Here is a 16749-nt window from a genome sequence, read left to right on the forward strand (position 1 = left end):
AGAATTGAATACAGATATATTAAATAAAAACTATTTTTATTTAAACTGTTTTTAGTGGGTTGGTTTGCAACAATACCCACTAAATAAATTTGGTAACTTCAAGATCTAAACTGATGTTACTGCAGCAGAGCCCCTATAATCTCTTATTTTACTCTGTAAATTAGAGAGCAAGAGGCACAATTCAAGGAACGTAATGAGTTTTTTAATATATTAATCAATTGATTACTTTTTATTATACAACTTGTCACCCTACAATTAACTTTTTGCAACTTTTACACCTATTTCATCAATATTTGCACTTGTTCATGTTAAAGAGAGTGCAAAATAACTGTTTTTCTATCTAGGCCTCCATTCAATTAAGTATAATCAGTTAAGGGCATGAGGAGAGCTACTGCTGCTTTTCTTTTTTTCTCATGCCCCAGTCTTAAATAAAAAGTATAAATAAATTCTTGCCAGAGCACTTGCAAAAGACTAGGACTATGTGATACTTGGATCATATGAACCATATGGACAGCAAGTGTCTAGAGAAAAAAATAGATTTTATATTTAACTTTTTTGTATGGAAAAGATTTCACATCCCGAACCTTTCTGAAAAAAATAAAAGATAACATTTAGCAAATTTACCAGTCTGCTGTTGACTGAAAACTGGAGGGATAGCTCTAGGTGCCATAAGATTTCCCAGTGGCTGATAATTTGCAAATATTGGTGGGGGTGGCAATGGTTGCTGTGGTGGCAGGGGAAAATTCATCCCAACAGTGCTCTGTATGAAAAGGACAATGTTTTCAGCGTTAGAAAATAGAAGCATTATATGTTAAAAATTCAATGCAATGCAATAGTTTAAGAACATGGTCTCACCAACTGTTGTAAAGCAAAAATTGCTGCTTTCTCCTTGGCCTCATTTTGAGAATGGCACTGAGGTCCATGCACTAATAAGCCATTGGATAACTTCACCTGACAAACTGTCATTGTCTATAGAATAGAAGCATATAATGTGAATAAATACCTTTTTGCTTCACATTCCAAACAAAAATAGTAAAGCACTTATATTTTAGAACTGTGATAGGCTCCTAAAACTCTCCTAAACAGAAGCAGGATGCAATATACCATTAGATCTAGCAAAGAAGGCAGGTACCATCTGCTAGGGTCTTACATTTTAGTGGATCCCAGGAGGCAAACCTTTTCTGTTGTGGTGCCGCCTTAGGGAAAATTCTCCCTTGCCCCATCCCACCCTCCAATCATGTTAGTTCCATCCCTATTAATGTTCTGGGAGTCCTTTAAGACCTGGTTATGTCACCAGGCCTTTTGTGTGTGTGTGTGGGGGGGGGGGGGGGGTTGTCCCAAAAATGAGATATGCTCCTATGGCTCCACTATTGTGGTTATTATAGTCATTCTCTCCATGACTTAAGGTTTCTATAGTTTTAATATAATAATATTTTAATTTTTAACAATAATTTTTATATTTTTATAATGACTGCTTTTATATCTTTGTTGTTTTATAACAGAATAACAGAGTTGGAAGGGATCTTGGAGGTCATCTAGTCCAGCTCCCTTCATGAGCAAAGCTTCCCTTCATTTGCATTCCCTCCTACATAATCTAAATTTTATCTTGTAAGCCTTCTAAAGTCACTGACAGGGCAGCCATATATGCTTTTTAAAATAAATAAATAAAATTTAAATTTGCCTTGGGGAAAATACTAGCAAATTATTTAAGTTCCTGCTTGTGCCTCCAGAACTGTTTACCATTATATCCACTGCTATTTGTTCATTAATGAAATGATTTAGATCTTCCCTGATGGAAGAGAGTGAATGAATGTTTTTATTTATGCTTTTTAATACTATGCCATGTTTTTATTGTAAACTGACCACTTAAGTGAGGTTAGGGGGAATGTAAAAATGTAATAAGACAGACAGACAGACAGAAAGACAAGTCCACTCCATCTATGACTAAGCACCACTGAAAACAATCTTGATATTAGAAGAAACTTTTTGTTGAGTATATATGACATTTACCAGAAGCCTACAGAATCCAAATGCAATGGCAAATCTTTGATTTATGCAGGTAGAAAGAGGTTGCTAAAAGGCAGCATTTCCTTCAATTTTAAATAAGTAACAATTACTCAGCCAATTTATTTAATTCCAAGGTTACCTGTGGGGTTCTAAGGAATGAGAAATCTGGTTGCAACATTCCAACAAGGGAACAGATACGAGAAAGTTCAGACACAGCAGTAGATACTGTATTTGGTGTTCCAAGTGGAGGATGGCTTCCTTTTCCCATGGCTTGAATGTTCTGTGACCCTCCAATATTAGATTTATTCGTGAACTCCACTATCAATGAAACATAATATAAAATGAATATATAACACCAATGTTTTGAATAAGTCAAAATATTGAGCTTTACTTCAATGTAACATATTCCACAATTGATCTGCACATCCTCCCTCTATTTTAGATGGCCCCTTCAAAAGGTACATAGGTGGCTAGGAAATATCTTTGAATAGACCAGCTTCTGCAGCAAGAGAATAACAGATCTTAGAGTATCAAATAGTCTGTACATAATAATGGTTCCGTGTTCTTTTGAAGGTGTATTTCTTTACCAATAAACCAGTAAAAACCAATTTCCCCATCCTCCCTACTCTTAATAGTATTTTTAGTATGTTAGAGAGTTTGTTGTAGGTAAAGAAGAAAATTATAATTTGAAGTACTCATAATTAATTATAATTATTAATTTTATAATGTGCTACAACTATTCAATTTACTAAAATAAACAGACATACCTATCTTTTGGGGGTGTTTACATTGTGATGCAGTTTCAAAAGAGTCCTGTTTACAAGTGGAAGGTGAAATTTCATTAGTCTTTCCTTCTGGAGTAGCAGAAGCATCTATCTTCAAAATTTCTTTGAGCATCTGTGTTCCTTTCTTTAAAAAATGAAGTTAAATAGCAATATATTATAAGCATATATGTGTGTATATGTGTGTGTGTGTGTGTGTATGTATGTATGTATGTATGTATGTATGTATGTATATATATATATATATATATATATATATATATATATATATATATATATATATATATATATATATATATATATATATATATATATATCAGTGACGTGCGGTGAGGTTGATACCTGGTGAGGCTCAGCAGGGCAGCGGTCGGTCTCGGCGGGGGGGGGGGGGATTTGCATCGCGAGAGCAACCAAGCGCCCGGGTCTGCAGCAAAGGCGCTTGGTGGCACCCGCGATGCAAAGTGCCCCACTGCCCCCCCGCTGTCCCGGCCTGCGTCCGCTGCTTCTCCAAGCTCCGCCGCTGGAAGTCCCGGATCGCCTCTGGGGGAAGGCTGAGTGAAAAACGGAGCGAAGCTTCTCTGCGGCCTCCCGGCACTCCCGCCGGGCGAAGGAGGGGTGGCGGTGGCAGCTTTAAGTGCTCCCTTGTCTCACAGCCGGGGCCTCTCCAGGCTGCCGGCCGCTGACACGTGCTCCTGCAAGAACCTCTGCGCAGCGCCGGGAGGCTGCAGAGAAGCTTCGCTCCGCTTCTCACCCAGCCTTCCCCCAGAGGCGATCCGGGACTTCCAGCGGCGGAGCCTGGAGAAGCAGGCCGGGGCAGCAGGCGGCAGCATCGGGGATGGTGGGGCACTTTGCATCGCGGGAGCCACCAAGCGCCCAGGTCTGCAGCAAAGAGGCAGCCTCCTCCTTCTCGCCCACTCCTCTCTCCTCTGAAGCACGCCCCGCCCAACGTAAGCGTGCTCAAGAAGACACGATTGGCTGCTTCCAAATCAGGAGGCGGGAGAATTAGTGCCTCTTTTCCATCTGAACTTCTTTGCCTTTTAACTCTTTATTAACTTTTAGAAGGCGAAAAATTCCTTATGGAAAAGAGGCCCAGAGTTCTCTCGCCTCCTCCTTTGGTTAACACTAAGCAGACACCAAGCCACTGTGAGCTGGAATCTGGTAGCAACTATCTTGGTTTTAATTATTAAAAAAAATATATTTAAATTTCTTTCTTTTTCCTGAGGAGACTGGTGAGGCTCCGCCTCCCTTGCCTCTAGTGACTGCACGTCCCTGATATATATATATATATAGAGAGAGAATACGTTGAAATTTTAGCATACATTCTGTGTTTTAAATTAAAAAACAGAATTCCAAAGGAAATTCCCATTTGACAAGTAACACAATCCAATATACAAACCATGGCAAAAGATTGGGGAGATAAATGGTCTTCATTTGTTGACTCCTTGGAACCAGGTGATTGTTCCTTTTCTTTGAAAATTTTTAAAGATGCCAAAATATCTCCAAGTTCAGACCCATTCTAAGAAGTAGATAAAGATATAGTTAAAAGCATACAGTATGTAAAAATAATGAAATTTAAATATTACGTAGAAGGTTTTTACTAAGTATATTCAAAACAGTTTGAGTGTGTTTTAAAAATAATTGCCAACTTTTTTCCTGCCATCTTATCTACTTATACAACTTTAGCATAGTTACCACCCCTCTGCTATTAGATTTATAGTGAAAAAGAAGAGAATAAATGGCTTATTCTGGACTCTGAGAAAATTCAGCCAATTTAAAACAGGATTTTTCTTCAAATTCAAAACTAAACACATTTTGATTTTGAGACATCTGTTGTTTGTACTATTCACTACAATTTTTGTCATATCTTTCAATAGAATTGTAAAGAAAGAGGCTGTACTTGAAAGGATGCACTATTATGCATTTGCAACAATGTTAAATGTTTTTAGTAAACTGTTGTGGCCCGGCAGGAGCCGTTGGAGCTGCTGCCAGACTCCGACAGCGAGGGATCTTATGAGTCGGCCTTGGAGGAGGTGGAGGACCCTGGACAGGGTGTCGACTCTGAGCAGGGCGAGGAGAGACTGGTTGGCCACCAGGTGGCGGCAGAGCATTGGATGAAAGGGAATGTTCAGGAAAACATTTGGGAGTTGTTTCAGGATGCATGCAGGCGAAGGGCTACTCAATGGAAAGAACGACGGAGTAACTACAGGAGGTGATTACGAGCAGCTGATGCTGATTAAGATCCTCTCCTAATTATAAAAGGGACTGTTTGTGCCACGCCCTGGTTGCAAGAGTCAACGTTCTCGTTCATGATTCAGAGAAACCAACTTGGATAAGTGGTTTGCTGTGAGAAGCTTGTTTCCATTGTCTAGGTTTGTAGTAATTGCTGCCAGAGAGCTTATTTATTTGTTTATTTTGGGCTTGCAGCCAACAAGACTGATTAAAACATTCTTTTGTGCGTCTGTTTTGGCTTTCGTTCCTGGACGAAGAAGGGGAGATCAGAACAGTAAACCATACTAGGGACAATTTAACAACAATCCATTGTAGAACTTCTAATATGCTGATCTTGTTCATTGTTTTAAACATGTAAGTGACCTAGTTTACTGTAGACACTATAAAAATCTTCCCTGAGCGTATACTCAGCAAACCAGTTGTTACACTGGTTGAATCCCACCACTGGCTTTACATTATCAGCATAAATGTAATTCTATAAAGAAACACAGCCACAAACAAAATTAAATGCAGTATTTAAGTACTTTGGCAAGAGCAGGAATCTATAGTTCCAGATCTTGATTCACTTACATTCCCATCAGTTCCAGTTAATCATGGCCAACTGTGTAGTTTAGAATTGTTGTCCAATAACAAATGGAGAGTGGTGGAATTTTCCAGCTTTCCGTTATGGGTTAGTAACTATTTCTTTCCAGAGTACAATCAAATATATATTTCTATTTAGTCAACCATATCTTACCTTTGTAGTTATGCTGGGATCATGAACTACAGGTTTTTGTTCTCTTTGTGTACTTGAGCCTTCATTTCTCTTCAGAAGCTTTACATTACTCTTACTTACACCTGCAAAATTCTGCAATTTAATAGAATTTTTTTCATTAAATTGGTTCTTATATAGGAATATATTGCAAAATAATTCCTCTAAAAACAACTACCAATATTTTAAAATGAAGCACAAGCTGTAGAATTCTATAATGACTCATCTACAAGTTATATGTACAAGGAGGGTAAATGGTTCAAAAATGGTTTTCCAAATTGACTGCTTGAAGTAACTTTTAGGTATTCACATGCATATTGAAATGACATAGAAAGGTCTCAGAGTAGCCTCAGTGAGCTTTCAAGAGGACATTGCACTTCAAAACTTTAGCAGCAGGTTTAGAGGGATATTTCACTTGCTTCCTGCTCTCACATAAAAGGCCCCTTGTTTTGCGGTCTTACTATATAGTGTTTGGGATCCCTCTTCATATTTCTATAGGGTCCAGTAGTCAAATTGAAGACAAATGGTTCTTAACCTGTAACCTGGGGATTGGTCTTGGAGTAAATGACAAAGTAATTTCTAAATTATTTAAGAATAACTATAATTTCAAAAGTTACTGACATTCTCTTGCAAAGGTAATGGGTGTAATATTAAAATCCTGTGAAATTGTAATATTTTCATATTCCAATCATTTCATGAAAAAAAATCATTCATGTGCCATTTTGGGGGACAGAAATTATGTTAGAGTGTGAATAAAGGAAAATATTGGAATAACTATTGTAAGCCATTTAAAAGCAATATTATATTGTTCATCAGAAATCTGCTTAATAAAATTCTGAACTGACTTCCATAAAAGACCTGTAAGAAAAGTAAAATAAATAAATAAATAATAAAAGTACAACTATGAGTAGCCATATGCAAGCAGAAAGAGAACAATTACCAGTTTGTCTGATATTTTTTGTGTTTGACCTTCATTTCTTGGGTCTTTAGAATCTTCTTTGGCTGGAATTAAAACATTCAGTTTAATGCAATGAAACCAGTTTAATACAATGAAAAACCAAATTTCTATATGTGTCTACTAAAAAAAAATCCATTAATTGTAGTAGGATTTATTGTTAAGTAAAACAGTGAGCTTTCTTTACACAACTCAGTATATTTTTCCTCGCTTCCTTCATGGTTTATCTATTCAGATACTCTACTATTATAAAATAGATAGAATCAGGATATAAAACTGCAGTGGAAAACTTGTGTTTATGGGAGAATTTTGAAAAATTTTGAAAAATTAAGATCCACAGCCATGGTCTATGGACCTAAAATTCTTTTAGCACATGATTCAGTGATACTCATTGAAGTCAGCTGTTTTCAAAACAGGATTCTTATATTTAAAGTTAAATGTTAACAAAATATTTAAAGTAAATTAAAGAATTTGAACTCTACAGTACTTACATTTCCTAGATGAGTCCTGGGCTTTTTGCTGGCTTTTAAAGCTATTCTCGTTGAAACCTGGTTTGCAGGACCTATTACTGGCACCAAATTTTATATATGGAGGTAAAAAATCTTCAACCTAGAAAATCAAGTTTTGCAGGAGTAACATTTTATGTAGATCATTTACTTTAGAATACATAAAACGTGAGAGGGTAATCTATGGTGTGTAGAGGAACACCCCCCCCCCAATTTCCTAAATTCAGTGCAAAGCACACTGTCAAGTTGGAGTCAGTTTCTAGCTGTTTGAAAGAAATAAAGACATTGAATAAATAAAGAAGTTTTCAAAAAGTTGAAAAATAAATATTTAGGAAATACATATTAGATGTATATGACAAGACTGTCAGAAATATTCAGTCTCTGAACTGTATTTTTTAGATGTGTACAAATTATCATGCAGTATATTTAATTTTACATCCTAGCAAGTTGTTTAGAATTATCAACATAGATTAGAGTTTTCATGGCAAGTGAAATATTCAAGCTGGCCATAGAAAAGGCTGAAGAACATGATGCTATTGCTGCAAACTGAGACAGTCAAAAATACCAAAAAACCCTTAGTATTTGCTTCGTTGGTTATAGAAAGGCCTTTGATTTTGTTGTTCATATCAAGCTTTTAGACTGCTTATAAAAATGAAAATCCCAGAACATCTTTGTCCTCAGTGTAAAACCAATACACAGACTTGGAAGCCACTACCCAGATGGAATATGGTGAAACTGATTGGCTTCAATTTGGCAAATGAATGAGACAAAGGTACATGTAGACCTTGACCTTCCCTCAAAACATTTATCTGAATTTGATCATCAATGTGCAGTATGGGTACAAATGCCCCTTTTTTTGACATATACTAACCATTTCATCCTTATTTTGTATGGAAGGCTGAGACTTTCCAGGGTTCTGCAATGATTGCCAAATGTTGCAAAATTCATCATCTTTTTTATTGTGAGCTTGCTAGGAAAGAAAAATAAAACAAATAAAATGGAAACTCTGCCATGTTTCCATTATTACAAGAACTAGCCATGTTTTAAGTTTCACAAATATATCTTGGTTACTTCAGTGAATAAAGCAGCCATTCACATTTAAAATAATAGAAGAAGTGAACACACGTTATCTTTGCATGAACAGTTGCCCCATAATGGAGTATTACTATATTGTATTGCAGAAGCAGTATTTCTAAATTCTACACCAAGGTTTTTTTTTTACATTTTTACATTTCCCCCCCATTTCCAACACAGTCATGTCCCATGGTTCGATCCACAATATCAATCCACTCCTCTTTTATACAGAAACTCTCAGAAGCTTTCATGAATTTCTCATTTGTGCTTTTTCAACTCTGTTCAGTACCATTTAGTACAATATCCCAATTGTTTTCCATCTCCCATTATTTCTAAAAGTAAACTGGTTCACAGTAGCTATTACTACCACTGTCGCTATTTAATCCTAGACTTTTGAGAATGGGATCTTTTTAATTTAAAAAAAAAAATCAAAACTCTGCTCTGATTCTGAGCCGCCATGACATTATCAATTACTCAATGGGTAATAAATTGGAAATTTCCTAGTCTACCCTATTCCATTTTTACGAATATATAGCGACTCAATTGAGGTATATTTAAAGTAGACTCACTGAAATAAATGGAAGAAAAATTAAATTTGATCTATCCTCTTTTATCTTAGATTGTCAAAATGTCACTTACTACAGCAGTGCAGGGTGAACAAGAATCAAGCTATATTGTAGAATTGATTTTATGGGGATACCATAAAAACTGGGTTTAATTCAACTGATTAATAAATAAAATAAGATTATGTTTTCATTGGAATATTATCAAAATGTAGACAATTTTATGTATAACTCAGACCAATTCAGTACTTCTAAACATAAAAGTGTGCCTTGGGGAGATAGACAGCATTATATATTTGTTAAATAAAAATATTTACATAAAAACATTTCTTCACATGTGTTGTAAAGAAATGTGTTTATGTAAAATAGTTTGTGCTTTTCTTGAAATTGCAATTTGATACATTATGGAATATGTGTCCAATTTATTGTCTTTGCTTGGTATTATTTATTGTTTCATTTGCATTACTTTAGCTAAAGATTATATTATTTAAAAATTGATTTTTAATGAATTATGTATCTTAAGAGTATTGAAAAATACAAATGTACAAAATAATATATAATCTTTTTTCAATAAAAGCCAAGTTATAAACAAACCCTAAACCGACTTCCTACAGAATCCAAAACCATTTACTCTAAGGTAGCAGGTAAAACAACTTACTTTATATTTCTGATGGCTACTTGTATAGGTTACTTTCTGCTGAGAACTGGAATTGCCCTGCTTTTCTGCTTTGATACTATTATGCTGTCTTCCATTCAATTGCTGGATAATAAATAAAAACATTACTTTCCAATTTTTCTATTTATTTAAAATATTATACACTCAGCTATTTTTTTCACACACAGTATTACAAATTATCAGGCCCACAATGTATACTCAACAATTTTAACAATAATTGTTATGGGACATTATCTATTTTCTTTCTTTAGATATTATGGAACAGAATCTCAAACAAATGTAAAAACCGACTTCTATGATATATACACAATAACTGAAGTGCTCAAGGCACATCTAAGAACTATCATTTCCTTCTTTGTGCATATACTAGACTTGCTGCAGTTATTATATCATCATCATCAACATCATCATCATTTTAGCCATTGTCTATCCATTGCTGGAGGAAGGCCTCTTCCATTTGTTTCCAACCAATATAGTCCTGAGCTTCGTTTTCCTAATTGGACCCGCAACACTTGCTGATGTCGTCAATCCATCTTGTTTTAGGTCTCTTTCATGGATGAATTTTATAAAGTGGGATCCATTCTATGAGTGCTTTGGTCCACCTGCCATCAGTTTTTCTTGCTATGTGACTAGCCCATTCTAATGCCAAGCATGTATCTTTCCATGGCACTTTGCGCCACTGGTAGTTTTTGTATCGATTGTGTGGTTAGTGTGTTAGAGCAGGTAGCACACACTAATCAAAAACATTTCAGGAATAGGGGGAGGTTATTCTTGAAAATTATGCTAGTTTGCTAAATGCCTGCCAACCACATTTAACACATTCAATGTATTGTATCATTTATTGTATCATCTTCCATTGAGATCTGTTGGCCAAGGTATATGTAGTGATCTACTACATCTAGTTCTTCTCCAGATAGAATGTTTTTTCTTTCTTTGGTGAATTTATTAAACATCACCTGGCTCTTTTCCAGGTTTATTTTTAAGCCAAATGGTTCTCCTACTTTGTGCAGCTCTTGCATGTGTCTGTGTAGCTCTTCTGGGTCTTGTGAGAATAACATCATCTGCAAATCTTAAGTGGTTTAAAAAGGCACCATTGATTTTTATTCCATCTTTTCCTCCATTTAGTTTGCGAAATATTTCATAAAAGTATTTTATACATAAAAGGATACATAAAAGTATTTTATAGCAGTAAACTGCTATAAAAGAAAAACAGAAATCATTTCTTTGCAATATTTTTTTTGTTCTTTGATTTTTGCACTTTTCTTCTTTATTCTTTACTTTTTTCATTCTAAATATTTGGCAGTCATAGTTTTTATTTTGTTTTCAAACATCTAATAAAGTTTATTAAAAATAATTATAATTTCCTACTTTTATCAAATATACTGTATTTTTTTGAGTATGATGCACTCTTTTTCCTCAAAAAAGAGGCTGAAAATCAGGATGTGTCTTATACACCGAATACAGCATTTTTTGCCGCCTGAAACCCCATCCCTTTACCAAAATGGCCGTGCATATCCTTATGGAGATTTTCAGAGAGCTTCTGGGGGCTGGGGAGGGCAGAAATGTGTGAAAAACGGGCCGTTTTTTGCCCCCCCCCAGCACCACTCTATAAACCTCCATAAAGCTATGCATGCAATTTTTTGACAAAAAATGGGCCGTTTTTTGCTCATTTTTGGCCCCCCAGGAGCACACTGCAACCCCCCAAGGCTATTCATGCCTTTTTTAAAAATAAAAAATAAACAGGTCCGTTTTCGTGAAAAACGGGCCATTTTTGGGAGATTTGCAGAAACTTTTTTTTTCCTTTTGGAAAGCTCTTTAACTGATTGATGAGAATTACATTGATCAAGTGCTGTGCCAGCAGAAACACCTATCTACTGTATTTCTCTCTATCTCTATTTCTCTCCCTCTATCCCTCTACCTATCTACCTACACACACACTCTCTCCCTACCTACTGTATTTCTCTTATCTCTCTATTTCTTTCTCTATCCCTTTATCTACCTACCTACCTACCTATTCTCTCTCTCCATACCTTTCTACTGTATTTCTCTATTTCTCTCTCTCTATCCCTCTCCTTACCTACCTACCTACACTCTCTCTCTCTCCTTACCTACCTACTCTATTTCTTTCTCTATTTCTCTCTCTCTATCCCTCTACCTACCTAACTAATCTCTCCCTACCTATCTACTGTATTTCTCTCTTTCTATCCCTCTACCTACCAACCTACCTACCTCTCTCTCTCTTTTTTGCTCTCTATCCCTTTATTTACCTACCTAATTACTCTCTCTCTCTCTCTCTCTCTCCCTACCTACTGTATTTCTCTCTCTTTCTCTCCCTCTCTATCCCTCTATCTACCTACCCACTTTTTAAAAAAATTGCCTCTTCAAAATCTTGGTGTGTCTTATTCTCCGAAAAATATGGTAAGTCTGATAAATCTGCACTAATTGATTGTTCTTTTCTGTGTGTGTGTGTGCGTGCACACGTGCTCCTTTGGCTCAGGGTTGTTTGTTTTGTTACTGACTCCTGGAAACTGCCTGGCAAAGTCCCTGCAGCTTTCTTGGAAAAATTTCAGAAACACTTTGCCCTTGCCTGCTTCCAAGGTCTGAGACAGAGTAACTGGCACAAGCTGACCATGCCTAAGGTGAGGTTAGAATTTATGACCTCTCAATGACTAGCCTGATACCTTAACCACTACACCAAACAAGCTCTAATTATTATGACAATTATTAAGCTTTGTTTAAATTTGGCTATGCTTTTACTAGCATAAGAGAACAGCAATATCTTTATGTTTATGATAGAACTGGGTAATTGAATTCACACTTACTTGAGTTGGAACAAAGAGGGAACGAGGAGAATGATTGAGGCCTCCTAGATGTGCTTTTTGGGAACATACAGAAAAGGATTCAGATGAATATGAGTTGTAGGAACTCACAGCTGGCTGTGGCTTAACTATGGCTGTTAACTTCTGATTTCCTGTTTCAGTTCGATAGCCATAAGATATGTTAATTAAGGCACAAGCTGGCATGCGGTATCCTCTGGAAGGTGAACTCCTAATGAAAGAGAGGCAGTGAAAGCAACTTTGTCACAGTCATTACTCATATAATTTCAAATTATATATTAAAAATATTTATAGAATATAATTTAATATTTTGGATGGAACATAAAATGAACGGCTAACATACTTTAGATCCAGTTTTATGAGGCTGAATGAATGGTTGGATGGAGGTGTTTTTGATCTCTATTTGTCATTAATAAAATGAAAGTTTAGAAATTTTGACAATAAAAGTAGATAAGAACACAATTATCAGAAAAAAACATTTGTGTCCCCTTCTTACACAATTATTTTATGTTTATGAGGTTCTATTGAAACATTTAAGAAAAACAAGCAATTGTTTGCAACAAACCTTATTGTTAAACCTCCATGAAATTCTTCATCAAACAGTACTTCATATAGTACATCAGCTTCTCTGCTGGCTAAAGAAAATATACATTGTAAGCAATAGCATCAAATGTGAAATTACTAAAGAAAAACATAATATTATCACTTATTACTACAATGACAACAATTTCTATATTCAAAAAAAACCATTATATTTATCTCCAGAACTATTTATAAAGATCGGAATTATCAATAAAGAGTTTTCAATATTGTCCTCTTTACTGGCTTCCATTCTTGGCCAATATAGCTGACTACTTAGTCTACTTAGACTTTTTACTAGTGATTTAAATCAACTTGATTTAAATCAAATCCACTTTGCCTACATGGTTCCCTAATGGTGTGTATTACAAATTCCAGAATTGCCAACTATTATGACTAACAAGATGTTATAATCCAGAGGCAGAACTGATTCATTTTTATAATTTTTGTATTATTGACTTATGTGAGTCAATGAGCTTTAAAGTAGTTTCAGTCTTACTAGACAAACACCACCAAAGTCATAGTGTTTTTAAACTGAGAATATATACAAGACATGTTATGTGAGTTAACATTCTCGTCCTTCCAAAACAAGAAAAAAAATGATCAAAGAAGGCATCTGATAATGTTTTTTCTAATATTTTATGCAAGTAACGAATTAATACAGCTAGAGCTTTCCCACATGTTTGACTCTACTGTATATTTGGAAACAGGTGTTCAAGTGTTCTTTAGTTACAAGTGCTACAAATGTACTATAGATTTGTTTCCTTGTAGACTAAAAATAACTATTCATTCAACTATGGTAGACACTCCATTTCACAATAACCAAGGGGTGATGTGTGGTGTGGACATTAAAAAAAAAAAGATTAATAGCATTGGCCACATAATATCAAAACAAAACCATTATGTCAATTGTTTGGATTCAAAAGTATACCAGTATGTATGAAATGTCATTTGTAAAACAGCTTTCCAATTCTCTCCTGTCCCCAAATTTGTATACTTTAAAAGATCTAGAAGCCCTTTTAAATAGCTTGAACTATGGTGAAGGGTACTGCAATAAAAGAGCAGAGGCCATTTGGTGTGGACAAAATTCTTATGCTCAACTGTAGCAGTGTAATTCAGGTGAATACTTGACTGTTTCCAAGAATACCAAGTATAGAGAAGCCCCACTTAAAGAATTTTGAATTCAGCTCATTAAATCCAACAAAAAGATGCACTTTTTAGACCTCAGTTATTTATTTATTTATTTATTTATTAGACTTATATACCGCTTCATAGGGCTTTCAGCCCTCTCTAAGCGGTTTACATTTTTTTTTTAGCAAATTGAGTCAGCAACTTGCCCCCACAGTCCGGGTCCTCATTTCACCCACCTTGGAAGGATGGAAGGCTGAGTCGACCTTGAGCCAGTGAGATTTGAACCGCTGAACTGCAGATCACAGTCAGCTAAAGTGGCTGCAGTACTGCACCCTAACCACTGCGCCACCTCTGCTCTCCAGTTAAACTGGATCTTTGATAAATATCCAGTTGATAGTAATCAGCATTTTTTTAAACATAGAAATCATTCACAAATCATAGGCAGGATTATCAAAAGCTAAAAAGAAATTCAGTCATACCTCCTTTAATTCCTATTATAGTACCACGAAGTCCAAGGGGAACAGAAAAGTTCTCTCTCACATTCACAACACGGTCAAACAATCGATATTCTGCATCTTGATCTGGTAAAATTCCATTTTGTTGTTCTAAAGGCTAATAAAATCAAAGATTTAAATTATAGCAAAAATATCTAATTATGAATATAATATAGAATAAAAGTAGTTCTATATGCCTCTTGGGGTATTAATTTTATGTGCAATTTTATTAAAATGAAAAGATTAAATAATCATGTAATGTCCTGTTCACTATATTGAGCTTATGATAAAGGGATGCTTTCTCAATAGAAAGCAATCGGACTACAAATCCAGCTAGCAGAAAATATACTGTTTCATCTACACAATCGAACCAACACTTCCATTTTTTACGTATCTTGTTCATAAGTTTTATAATATGTAAGATGGAGGAAAAAAGAGGAAGCTGGTATGAAACATAAAACCTTCCTTGAGTCAAGTTTAACTCTTGATGACTACATGATACATTCGTGTTTTTCTTTCTTGGCAACATGAAATTGGTTTTCTACTGCATTTAACAAAAACTCTTATGCAACTATAATTATATTAAACTTACTCTGTATAATAAGTGAGGTTTCACTGTCACACGCACTTTCTTATTACTTTTTCTTTGCTAAAAAAAGTAAAAATAATTGAGTGAAATCATTCATAAATTTTTATTGCTGTACAAAATTAAAAAGTCACATATTATAGTCCATATAAATTATAACACTGATTGTAAATCTATCTACAGTATATTCCTTAGCTTAACGTGTATTACTCAACCTAATTTTAAAACCATTCTGTAAGATAAGTCCAGACGTTATGTAACAGCTCTTGGGCTTATTATTGGTGCCTGCTGCTTGGAGGGTGGTTTGAGAAAAAACAATGTGCTATTCAGAGAAAAAGAGGATGTGAGAAAGACAACTTTAGTCTTTGGACACATCCACTGCTTGCTTATTTTCTGACTTATCACACAGATCTTAATTGATAATCCATGAAAATAATATGACCTTGATGGAAAAAGTTTGTTCATTACTACTCCAAATATCGTATTGATAGACAATCACACTGCATAACCAATGTTATGGGTATTCTAAACTATTCTGTTGTTTAGAGTTCCCCAACAGCAAATATTTATCTGAGTATAAAGAAAAAATAAATCTAACAAGAGCAGGACAGAGAGGAACCTTATGAACAAAACCTTCAGTGTAACCCTAGCTGTATGTGATTTCATGAATTGTAAACTCAATAAATTTTATTTAAATCAAGGTGGGTGATACAGATTATATATAAACAAGTAAGTCATCAGATAAGATGGTAAGGTCTCTGCATGTTTTATTTTACTTTTAAAATTGATTTTTAATTTTTTATTGCTTTATAATCCAAAATTACACTCAAGAATTCTTAATGTACAACATGCTAATAGCAATTTAAATATATTGTGATAAGAATCAGATAATTTAGACAATATTTTATGTACCTTGCATTTGTCTATTTCTTCTTCAATCTTTTCAATGATAGCTGCATCCAGAATTTGCAAATCACAAGATGAACGTGAAAGTGCACTGACAGGATGAGACTTTACCCATGACATGATTTCTTGAACCTTCTCAGCCCTATGTTAAAAATTATTCCATATTAATAATTGTCAAGATGTAAAATCTAGCATAGTCAACATGTAAATATTATCAAGTGGAAAATTATTATGTATTATTAAGATGTTTTTAATTTAAAAAAACCTATGTCCTAATGTAAGAAAAATAAATATAAGCATTGCCCCAAAGCTTCACAGTTACATCAAAACTGTCAAAGCAAATTAGAAAATTATAATCCAATTAGTTTGGTGTATATAACTTTATTACTGTTATCCATGTGTTCTATGCCATATGCTAAATAAATAGGGAACAAGAAAAAAAACTCTATAAACGAAATGGGATTATTTTTATATCTCAACCCCTGGATCCTTGGATCAAGATTATATATTTTCAAAATAACAATTGTGTTTTTAAGAGACAATACCTAGCAAATAATATTTTGACTGCTTGATAGTAATTAGACAGCTGCAACCATGAAAGAATATGGCATGAAATTGTTCCTCCTTCAATCCAAGGACTCGTCTACTAAATTTGAACCAGCAATATTCATGG

The 16749-nt window shown here is 34.8% G+C and overlaps 1 protein-coding gene across 3 annotated transcripts in view; it reads right to left on the reverse strand.

Annotated features, from left to right (window-relative positions):
* Nucleotides 1–16749, reverse strand: part of XRN1 (5'-3' exoribonuclease 1) — a 69338-nt gene that overhangs the window by 4188 nt on the left and 48401 nt on the right. For 2 of the 3 annotated variants that reach the window (XM_032225090.1, XM_032225089.1), the window contains exons 27-41: nucleotides 16083–16218; nucleotides 15177–15233; nucleotides 14570–14702; nucleotides 12946–13015; nucleotides 12366–12591; nucleotides 9526–9627; nucleotides 8102–8200; nucleotides 7216–7333; nucleotides 6710–6771; nucleotides 5755–5865; nucleotides 4186–4305; nucleotides 2775–2916; nucleotides 2147–2325; nucleotides 856–969; nucleotides 625–760 (exon numbers count right to left, since the gene is read on the reverse strand). In XM_032225090.1, the coding sequence (XP_032080981.1) occupies nucleotides 625–760; nucleotides 856–969; nucleotides 2147–2325; nucleotides 2775–2916; nucleotides 4186–4305; nucleotides 5755–5865; nucleotides 6710–6771; nucleotides 7216–7333; nucleotides 8102–8200; nucleotides 9526–9627; nucleotides 12366–12591; nucleotides 12946–13015; nucleotides 14570–14702; nucleotides 15177–15233; nucleotides 16083–16218 (1805 nt within the window). The remainder of the gene's footprint in view (nucleotides 1–624; nucleotides 761–855; nucleotides 970–2146; nucleotides 2326–2774; nucleotides 2917–4185; nucleotides 4306–5754; nucleotides 5866–6709; nucleotides 6772–7215; nucleotides 7334–8101; nucleotides 8201–9525; nucleotides 9628–12365; nucleotides 12592–12945; nucleotides 13016–14569; nucleotides 14703–15176; nucleotides 15234–16082; nucleotides 16219–16749) is intronic. The other variant, XM_032225093.1, reaches the window with a different exon arrangement.

Source organism: Thamnophis elegans, chromosome 10 (assembly GCF_009769535.1).
Source record: "Thamnophis elegans isolate rThaEle1 chromosome 10, rThaEle1.pri, whole genome shotgun sequence".
In the NCBI taxonomy this organism is placed as follows: Eukaryota; Metazoa; Chordata; class Lepidosauria; order Squamata; family Colubridae; genus Thamnophis; species Thamnophis elegans.